Below are 10,042 nucleotides of genomic sequence, written 5' to 3'. Positions count from 1 at the left end.
AAAGAAGAGAGCTGGATGAAAACGCGGCTCACATATTGTACTACGCCCACCCATACTTTGCTTTGATGATTTGGTAATAATAAATGTGGTGGTGTGCCCTTAATTAATCTGCTGCCTCAATGCATGATAAGGACGGCCACCTCATCTCTTGTCCCGTCACCTTTTGTTCTTTTTTGTTGATTCGACGATATGAGTGTTAATTCTCAGCAGTAAATTGGCAGCCTCGGAAAATATTGAGTGAAAGGGCTATGTTTGGTATTTACTCAGTATCAAAGAATATATATCCAGGGTTTGAGCAAGTTAATTGGGGTCCAATAAATGAGCTAAAGATATGTTTCGTATTTACTCCATACCAAAGAGAATATATCCAGGATTTGAGCAAGTTAATTAGGTTTCAATAAATGAGCTAAAGATATGTTTAGCATTTACTCAGTATCAAAGAGAATATATTCAGGATTTGAGCAATTTAATTGGGATCCAATAAATGAGCTAAAGATATGTTTCTTTTTACTCATCATACCAAAGAATATATTCAATAATTTAGCAAATTTAATTGGGGTCCAATAAATGAGCTAGATATATTTGGTATTTACTCGGTACCAAGAATATATCCAGGATTTGAGCAAGTTAATTCGGATCCAGTAAATGAGCTAAAGATATGTTTGTTTTTACTCAGTACTAAAGAATATATGCGGCATTTGAGCAAATTAATTGGCGTTCAATAAATGGGCTAAAGATATGTTTAGTATTTACGCAGCACCATCCAGTAAATGAGCTAAAGATATGTTTAGCTAAAGAAAACATAATTTGACACGAAATTATTAGTGTCCAACCAAAGGATTATCATGCAAATAAACATGTTTCTTTCTTTCGAAAAAAACTTGGTAAAAACATTATTGTCTTGCTCAAATTTATTTGTATCCAAATAAGTTGTTATGTGAGTCTTGCGATTTAACACCTCTTTTTCTATTTGAGTTTTTTAAGAAGGATATACAATTCTGCCCATTAAACTAAAGATCACAAAAGAAACAAAGAAACACACCTCCATACCATAATTCTATTCGGATTTTTTTAAAGCACCTTGAGATATGTGAACCAAACCAATAGTATGAACATCTCTAATAAAATTAAGAAATTACAACGAGGTTCCTAGAAGGCTGAACGTCTTCCTCGAGTGGGCTGATGGCGCACTGTCGGTGCCATCATCGTTGTTGATTGAGGACGGAAAGACACCAAGGCCAAAATCCTACCTGACCAGTGCCCTGAAAAAGAAGACATCACCATCAGAAGAGTCGCGTATCCAAGAGCTAGACCTCTAAAATTTCTCACAAGCCTCACGCGTGGCACCGGAGGCTGAAGTGGCATGACGAAGGACCAAACTGCAAAGGGGAGTTGCAGTCGCCTCATCACAAATCTTGCAAAGCCTAGGCTCACCGACCAGAAGGGCCAATTGGAATCTACACCGCCGCAGACGACATTGTCGGGAAACCGAGATGGGGAGGCTAAGGAAATCTTATTCACAAAGTCAGCACCACCCTCACGAAATCCTAACCTATCATCAAGCCACTGGGGTTCTCCACCCGCCGGGAGGGTGGGCGGAGGGGGGGGGGGGGAACCTTTAGGCTCGACGTCGATGATAGACGATGGGGAACAGTGGATCTCTCTTATCGTCTCGTAGGGAAGGGAGGAGGAATCGTGGAGTTTGTGTGTGTGTGTGTGTGTGTGTGTGGCCGGGGGGAGGGGGAGGGGTGAGGGGACGGTATTTCATCGATTTATAGAAATTTTTAGCTCAGACACAACTTAACACGTGTATGCGCTCGCCAAGTATAGCTCACTACTTTCTTATAGTAAATTTCGTAAGGCCGTGGTGGTTTTTTCCAACTCACTCCCTCCAGTCCACTATACTCCGCTCACAAAGAAGAAAGAAGCACACTTTCATCGATATTCTGTGGTAATTATGACTCGGTCTCGACTCCGTGTATATACCTGCCCGCTGTATAACTCCCTACTTCCCGACAATCGAATTTTGAAAAGCCGTTGCTGTCCGAACGCCTCACTCCCGCGCTCCACTCACGCCTGCGCCTCTTTCCTCCGCAAGCTCCCTCCCCTCCTACCCCAACTCGACCCGCCCGCCAAGTACAACCCCCCACCTTCCCGGCAACCGGATTTGGAAAAGCCGTTGCGGTCTGAACGCCTCACTTCCGCGCTCCACTCACGCTAGCGCCTATTTCCTCCGCGAACTCCCTCCCCTCCTACCCCAGTTTGACCCGCCCACCAAGTGCAACCCCTCCTTCCCGGCAACCAGATATTGAAAAGCCGTTGCGGTCCGAACGCCTCACTCCCCCACTCCACTTACGCTCGCGCCTCCCCCCTCCTGTGAGCTCCTCCCCCCACTCTCCCCTCTTCCCGCGAAAAGAAAACTCCGTCCTCCCCGCCACCGCGTGGCCCACCCTCCCTACCCCCCGGCGCCGATAACTTCATCCGACAAATCCGCACCCTCCCCCGCACCGCCGTCGACTCCCCCTGAGCCACTGTTGACTCCGCCTCATCCGAGCTCCATTATCATAAGGTTTGCCAGCTCGATTTTCAGCGTAAACATTCTATATATGCTCAAACATACAAGAGGAGAGAAACTACATCCAGCACATCAACATGGACAAGCATCAAGGGCAACTAACAAAACAGCCTAACCCGAAGTGAAGTGATATCCCATCACTGTTCGGTGGCGGTCCAAGAGGGAGGGGAGGGTGGGAGAAGCATTCAACAGCAGGTGAGGTCAGCACTCCAGGCGAGGACCGGGCCGGAGGGAGGGATTTAACCCCAAACCCCCCGCAGCTTTTTCCACCCTCCCCCTCCCGGATCCGTTCCTTCCGTCCTCCTCCGGTCCTCCTTCCCTCCCTCCACACCCACCAACTCTCCCTCCCTCCCTCCCTCCTCCTCCCGGAGGAGCGCCACCCTCGCCTCCCTCTCCGCCCCGTCGTCACCGGCGCGCGTCGCCCGCGCCCGTCCACCGAGGTTCGTCCCCGGTTCCCACCCGCACCGAGCACGCCTCCACGAATTTCTCCTCTGCTTGTTTTGGTTTGGGTTTTACGGGTGCGTGCGTGCGTGCGTTTCTCCGGCCTGCGCGTTGCGTCCTCTCTCGATCGGCGCCATGGTTCGCGGCCGGCCGGCGCCGCCGCTGCCGCGTTCCCGTGCGGTCCATCTGTTCGCCGAAAGGCGCCTGTGCGCTGCGTGCGTGCGTTTCTCCTCGCTCGCTCGTTTGTTCGTCAGGCAAACCGTTCGTCAGGACAGAGCATCTATTCTCTCGTTGTTTCGGTTATTTCTGTTCGTTTTCTTCCGTCCGGATCACTGCGAGAGCATGTTCACCGAAGTCCGCGCTGATGATTGAGATTTTTCTGCCTGTTGATTTGTCTCTACTCTGTCTGTGGCCTGCTTCCGATTTCTGCATGGGCAGGCAGATATGGCCAAACGGGCCTCTCTGTTTTTCGATAGGAAATGGTTTGTTCTAGCGTTTTTTTTTTTCTCTTTTGCGTTTCATGGATCGGGAGTTATCAAGTGGGAAACCTCGAGCTGTTCGTCGTGAATTCGTGATATGTTTTTCATGCCTCAGGTTGCGCATGGACCGAGTCACTGCACTATGTGGACTCCATTCCAGAGTAGATGTGTTGCTGAATTGGATGGATGGTTCGATTTGCTCGAACAATTTAATGGATGGGTTGTGGGATGGAGTGGATTGGTTTTGCATGCAGCAGTCCATGATCTGATTCATGGTAGAAGTACTAATTGTTTTTTTTTTTACTTTGTTGATGGTTGCTGTTGCTGCTATTGTTGTATTGGATGGATGGGTTTTTCTCCAGCAATTGAATGGATGGGTTGTTGAACGGAGTGGATTGATTTTGCAGCAGTCCATGATCTGATTGATGGTACAAGTACTAAGTACTAGTAACTACTTATTTTTGACTCCGTTGATTGAGTAATGAGAGTAGCCCTTTTGGTTGGAGTACAGAATTTTTTGTCCAAGGAGTCGTGGGCAGTATCTGTCACACTGCCTCCACAGTTTCTGCTGTTTAGATTTGTAAGTTGGAGATCTCCTCTAAAGTGAATCAGCCTAGTGATGATAGTGAGTAGCACAGCGGATTCCGCACTCCCTACGCTGTTGATTTCAGAGTCTCCATTGATTGGTACTTCTTTTTGCCTGATCAAGGGCATTGTTTAGTAACGTTTGATACACATGATTTGTTTTTTGAGTCATCACAAATGGATGCGCTTCCATATGGGTTTTTCTTAATCCTCCTGGGGTCAGTCTCTTTTTTGTGTCAAGTTACTGAAAGGAGTGCAGAAGAATCACTTGCTTAACATGTGGCCAGATTTTCCGCGACAGTTCTCCGGTTCTTCCTTGGAAGCTTTCTCTGCCTTCTTGGTTTGCCCTGTTGGCTGGCTGTGTATGTGCTTTCACGGTTTAAGTATGTTGTCCCAGGGAGACAGAAGGAAATAGCAATATTCTTCTTCACTAAAGTGGCTCTTCCTAACTACTATAGTTTTATTTCGCGGTCATCTAATGATTGATTAGTGGTTCAGACACTAACTAACAAGGATACAGATAGGCGTTGTTTAATTCGCGTGTCTTCAGAAATGGTTCGGTTGCAGTCTGGTGGGTGTCTGTGTGCATGTTTTCGGAAAGAGGGTGTTTACATCACCATCATTGATCCCCCTTTTTAATCTAAGAAAGGCACAAGCGACCCTCTTAAGTTACTTCTTATTCGCTTGTTCGTCGGTACTCTGTTACTTTATGCCTTTCCTCATGATTAACACCTTCATTTGCCCTGCCGATCTTTGTGGGTACTTGGCCAGGCACCATCTTTATCTGTACTAAATCTGTTCGGCCATACTCTTTTCCATTATGGTCTTGAGGCAATGATCTGTTTGGAGTTGGAAAAGTTGTTAGGTATGCGCTTTGATAGGTTGTTAATCACTGTCCATTATGTTCATGACAGGTCACAGACCTAACCGGAGTCGAGGCGTTGTTCCATAATCGGCACGGGTGGTGCTCTGCTCATAAGGAATCATCCTTCTTCTATGCTGTCGGGCCCAGGACAAATGGCCCAGCTGTTGCACCCTCAGGACTCTGGGTTTTATGGAAGAAAGGAAATGGGGGGCCGATGGAGCTTTCTTGAGTTGTTTGGCCTTCGCCGGCGCCTACGGTCCACGAAGAAGATGATCACTGACAAGAAACATTGTAAGGAAAGAAGCACTGGTGGTAAGTTGGGGTTGTTCTTCAACCGCAACCGAGCGTCCTTGAGTAAATTGATTTGATTCACTGAAAAAACAATAGGAGTACAGGTGTGGTTGTCATTCATGTACTCCCTCCGTCCCAAAATTCTTGTCTTAGATTTATTTAGATACGGATGTATCTAACACTAAAATGTGAATAGATACATCCGTATCTAGACAAATCTAAGACAAGAATTTTGGGACGGAGGGAGTATTCAAGTACTTTGATTTTTCCCGTTTGACCTTTTATAAGTAATGATAAAATATAAACTCATAAGTAGGAAAGCTTTTTATAAACAATGATAAAACATAAACTCGTACTTTGGGAAGTTACTGTTTAGCACTTAGTTTACTGAAGAATTAGAACTCTACACCTTGACCTGAAATATCTACAAGTATTATGACAGCTTATGCGCCTACACAATATGTTGTAATTTTTATTGACCGTGAAATTGACTGCAGGAAGTAAGCTTCGAGGTTGCTATGTTCCATTCAAAGACGAAGACAGCGGTGTCACGGATGAGCAGAGAGCTGTCATAGATGAGTACAAAAACACTAAAGTATATACCAATTGCCCACCTTGATTATCAATTTCCAAAGTTCTCTTGATACTTGAATACCAGTACTGATATCCTTTGTTCTGTTAATTTTTCCAATTGTATCCAGTAGTCCATTTTCGTCCTCTGTTTACAGTTCACGAGAAAAGAACTAAAATCATATGCATCACTGGTCCTTCTCTTTATGTATATCAGTACATAAATTATTGTATATTTGTGTCAGCATCTAGTGTGTGTATAAACTCAAATCGCCTCTACTCATCGTACTACTACATCTGAACTTATTTAGGCAAGGGCCTGGATTATTTTATAAGCATAAATATATGATGGTCTGCGTGCTGCTACTGCATTACATATAAGCAGTTTTTACAAGTACTTCTGTCCTCCAAAATACTTGCGCACAGACAACTAGTTTTCCTCTGGATTTGGAGATGTGAACTGATCATATTCCATCAATTTTCTGGTATTTCAGGTTAAAAATAAACAAAAGGGTTCAAAAAAGAGTTCTGGTAAGTCTGGTCTGAAGTCATTGTTTTCAAGAAAATTGCATGGAAAGGAAGATCAGAAAGAGAAGATGCTTCCTGTTGGACCAAAGCTGCTGCGCACCCTTTCGATACATTACTTGGAAAACAATGACTATGTTCTGAATGGTCAGTCAGCTGCCAATGGTGACGGTTCTTCACACGGCGCTAAACTGTCACCACCAAATGACACCAGTACAAACTTGCAACAGGATACGTTAAGCAACCTGGATGGTTCTGGTACTGACCATGTGAAACGGAAGAGCCACCGTAGCATCTCCATGGATGGGGTTCTTCATAAGGTCCCCTATGGGCAGAGGCTTTCTGGAGATAACATTAGACAAGAACTTCCTCGATCAGCCTCTGCCACATATGACAGGGATGGTCTGAAACCTTACATTGGTACTGCTGCAAAGAGACATGGGAACAGCGGTTTTCGGCGTTCGCGTTCCCTATCTGAATCACTGGAGAGCTACTCTCACTTGCTTGATTCCATTTCAAGCAGTGAATCCAAAAGGGTTCTAACAAGCTCGAAGTCCACTAGGGATCACTCTTTGGATGGCCCTGGTGTAGCAACTGCACTGCAGAGAACTTCCAATTCTCAGCTCAGATCAAAAAGTGTGGTTAGACTTGCTGAATTTCTTGTGATTCCAGAAGACACATTGGCACCAGAAGTTCCAGATGAAATTGTTGGAGATGTGAAACTTGCTGTGGATGAGGCTTCTTGTAATGAGGTTGCTGGTGGCTCTGAGAATCCTGTGTCACTTGAAGAGTTGTTGAGCGAGTGCGACGTCGTGGAATCATCGACTGAAGACAATTTATGTATTGCTCCTTTATCTTCTTCAGAGGTGGTTGATGTTTCAGAAGAAGAAGCTGCAACTTGTGATGATGATCTGGAGGTTCTCTCATCGACCCAAGCCAAGCTGTGTACCGACCCTTCAGCATCTGAAGTTGACATCCCAGAAGACCATGCAACAACCTGTAATGATGATGATGATGATCTTATTCACTTGTCAACAGGAGCTGACCCATGTACTCTTCTTGGTCTTCTGCAATCAGAAGACATCAACATTGCAGAACAGCAAGTGACACCTTCTGATGTTCAAATTCAGTCATGTGCAACTGCTCAACCTTCAGAAGACATTGACATTGCAGAAGAACCTGCAATAATTTCTGAAGACAACCAGATTCAGTCATTTGATGCTCTGAAATCAGTCAAAGGTACTAGCTGTGTCCTTGACCCCAATAGAGATACTGAAGATGAGTTAAATTTATGCTGTGAACAAGAAACTGAAAGTCCAACCTCTGTTCTGGATGTGGCCTTCTCAGACCATCCTGCTGCTAGTTCAGAGAACCATCATACAATGCTGGATGGTGAGATTTTCATCTAGTACATATGCAGAACCTGCATTAGCTTTCTATAACTTCAAAATAATCTTCCCCTGGATTAGCATCTCAGAATGGCATTCTAAACAAGCAAAATTGCAAAACTTTATTACAGGAATCATCCAATTTACTCTCGCATTTCTCTAGCTCCTTATTTTAATCCCAATTTGTTCTTCATTTGTTTTGCAGATTCGTTGCCAGTGGAAAAAACTGTCCATTCAAGTGAATCACCTGATCATTCAGTTGGCACTGATGATGATCTCGAGTCTAGCATTTCTGTCACACTGCCAACTAGCTCATCGGCTCCGGAGAACATACTCCAGGAGAACAACCTCAGCGACCTGAACGCTCTCCAAGAAGCAGCAGCAGACCCGAAGAACGAGGCCGAGCTGGCCTACGTCAAGGACATATTCAACAAGTCGAGCTTCCGCGACGAGGCGCTGTTCGACGGGTGGTGCTCGCAGAACCGCGCCGCGCTCCAGGAGGACGACTGCCAGCACTACGACGCCGCGGCGGCGGCCATCGACTTCACCGACATGTCGGCCGACGAGCTGCTCCTGTTCGACCTGACGAACGAGGCGCTGCTGGACGTGTACAAGGACTACGCCGCCGGCGAGTCCAGGCAGCCCCGCTTCTCCGCCTTCCAGCGGCCCAAGCCCGTCGGCGAGCGCGCCCTCAGGGAGCTGCGGTCCAGGGTGGGCCGCCGGCTCGACGAGCGGCCGCAGTCCGGCGTGGAGGTCGACGTCGACGCCGTGCTGTCGAGCGACCTGGCCAAGGCGGACCGCTGGGGCAACTTCCGGCGAGAGGCCGACCAGGTGGCGAGCCTGGTGGCGAACTCGGTGCTCGACAGGCTCGTCACCGAGCTCGCGCTCCAGCTCGCGAAGTCTTGAGTCTTGAATTGATAGATAGTTAGCCAGCCATTCATTTATTCTGCCTGCCCCCTTTTTCATTGGTTAGTTAATTAATTTAGCTGCTTGATGATGATATACATACACCGTGGAAGTGGGAGGGGATGTTGCATTACATTATCATGTAGATATCAGAAATCATTTTTGGTTCTTTCCTCCTGGGAGAGGAGAGGAGAATAGGAACATGAGTCAGGAGAATATTGTTATTAGGTCATCTTAGTGGGATGAGTCATCTAGACTAGTTGCTGAGAACTGAGTGGACATGGGAAGCACCTGTTTTGTACCAGTGTCTGTTTTGAATGTACCTTACTTCAGGTAAGAAAAATCTTGAACAGCAATTTGTCGGTTCATGCCTTCTGGTCTTGCTCAAATTTCCATGAGGAGAATGCAAGAGATAATTCTTCTTGGTTGATTGGGTTGATTGGGTTCTTTATCTTTATTGATTGGGTTCTTGTTCTTTACTTCTTTCTAGATCTTTATTACTGCTTCTCCTTGTGGGGTACAGTACGTAGCAGGAACTGAGTGACAGTGGTCACCGAGAGAGGCTCATAGAAATGGGTTCATAGTGGGCTGAAATGGGGCTTGGGCCTCTTGAACTGTCTGTCACCAGGACGATACGAAAACTCTAGCCCCCCCCCCCGAATTTCAGATGGGTGGGGCCCTTTCTCCCCCTTCTCCAATTACACTTATCCATGTTGCAGCCTACGTAAAACACGTAGCTTTATTTACGTGGAGCATTACACGGCATCAGGACCATGATGTCCAGCCCAAACCATCTTCGGACGGATGTGGGCTTCTATTTGGGAGTAAGGGGGCGAAGCCACACCAAGGTATCAGTGTACAAGTGTACACCCGTTAATTTTGGCTCTCATTGTAAGAATGTGTAGCTGCAAGCTTAGTAAAGTATTCAACATATGTTATTCCATTTTAATTAATCTAAGATAACACTAATCTCCATCTCTGGACATCCATTCGTCCAAAACTAGCTCCGCCCCTGCCCCTGCCTTAGAGCCAGCCTTCGGGTCTCCACGGCCGGGAACGGTCGAGCTCCGATCTCACAGCATCTTCGTAGATGTAATTTTTTTAACTCAAGGATTGTCCGTGATGCAAAATAGGGCCCAGTGATGCAAATTGAGCTTCTCGAGCAGTCGCGCACAGCCCCAACCGCCCGACCACCCCATGCCGCTGCCGCCTTCTCCGACCCCGCGTCTGCCAACGCCGCTCCTCGTGGTGGCCGCCTCTGCGGAGTTAATTGCAGGGAAGTACCACACTTGGAGCAGTTGTAACGGATCAGTATCACTATTCAGATTTTTTGCAAGTCAGTACCACGTTTGAGGCTAGTCGTTGCAATACGGGCTAAGCCGCGTATAACTTTGCATTGACGCTGTATCTAACAACC

The 10,042-nt window shown here is 46.5% G+C and overlaps 1 protein-coding gene across 3 annotated transcripts; it reads left to right on the top strand.

Annotated features, from left to right (window-relative positions):
• The first annotated feature begins 2,892 nt into the window (after positions 1 to 2,892).
• On the top strand, positions 2,893 to 9,055 carry LOC123077156 (uncharacterized). 3 transcript variants are annotated; one of them, XM_044499369.1, is made up of 6 exons: positions 2,893 to 3,015; positions 4,995 to 5,257; positions 5,734 to 5,831; positions 6,301 to 7,570; positions 7,679 to 7,723; positions 7,925 to 9,055. In XM_044499369.1, the coding sequence occupies exons 2-6, from the start codon at positions 5,077 to 5,079 to the stop codon at positions 8,623 to 8,625; spliced, it is 2,295 nt and encodes a 764-aa protein (XP_044355304.1). In that variant the 5' UTR covers positions 2,893 to 3,015; positions 4,995 to 5,076; the 3' UTR covers positions 8,626 to 9,055. The 3 variants fall into 3 exon arrangements, with proteins under 3 accessions (XP_044355304.1, XP_044355305.1, XP_044355303.1); XM_044499370.1 differs by having other exon boundaries at positions 4,995 to 5,236; positions 6,301 to 7,723; XM_044499368.1 differs by having other exon boundaries at positions 6,301 to 7,723.
• The last annotated feature ends 987 nt before the right edge of the window (positions 9,056 to 10,042 follow it).

This window comes from Triticum aestivum, chromosome 3D, assembly GCF_018294505.1.
Source record: "Triticum aestivum cultivar Chinese Spring chromosome 3D, IWGSC CS RefSeq v2.1, whole genome shotgun sequence".
NCBI lineage: Eukaryota > Viridiplantae > Streptophyta > Magnoliopsida > Poales > Poaceae > Triticum > Triticum aestivum.
Note: the sequence above shows the minus strand (reverse complement) of the source record. Positions and strands in the feature narration are given on the sequence as shown.

What these genes read in the sequence shown, in the direction of transcription:
- LOC123077156 (XM_044499368.1), top strand. Translation starts at nt 5,077, where the DNA reads ATGCTGTCGGGCCCAGGACAAATGGCCCAGCTGTTGCACCCTCAGGAC. An exon ending in TAAGGAAAGAAGCACTGGTG is followed by an intron (nt 5,258 to 5,733) that starts GTAAGTTGGGGT and finishes AATTGACTGCAG; the next exon opens with GAAGTAAGCTTCGAGGTTGC. An exon ending in ATGAGTACAAAAACACTAAA is followed by an intron (nt 5,832 to 6,300) that starts GTATATACCAAT and finishes CTGGTATTTCAG; the next exon opens with GTTAAAAATAAACAAAAGGG.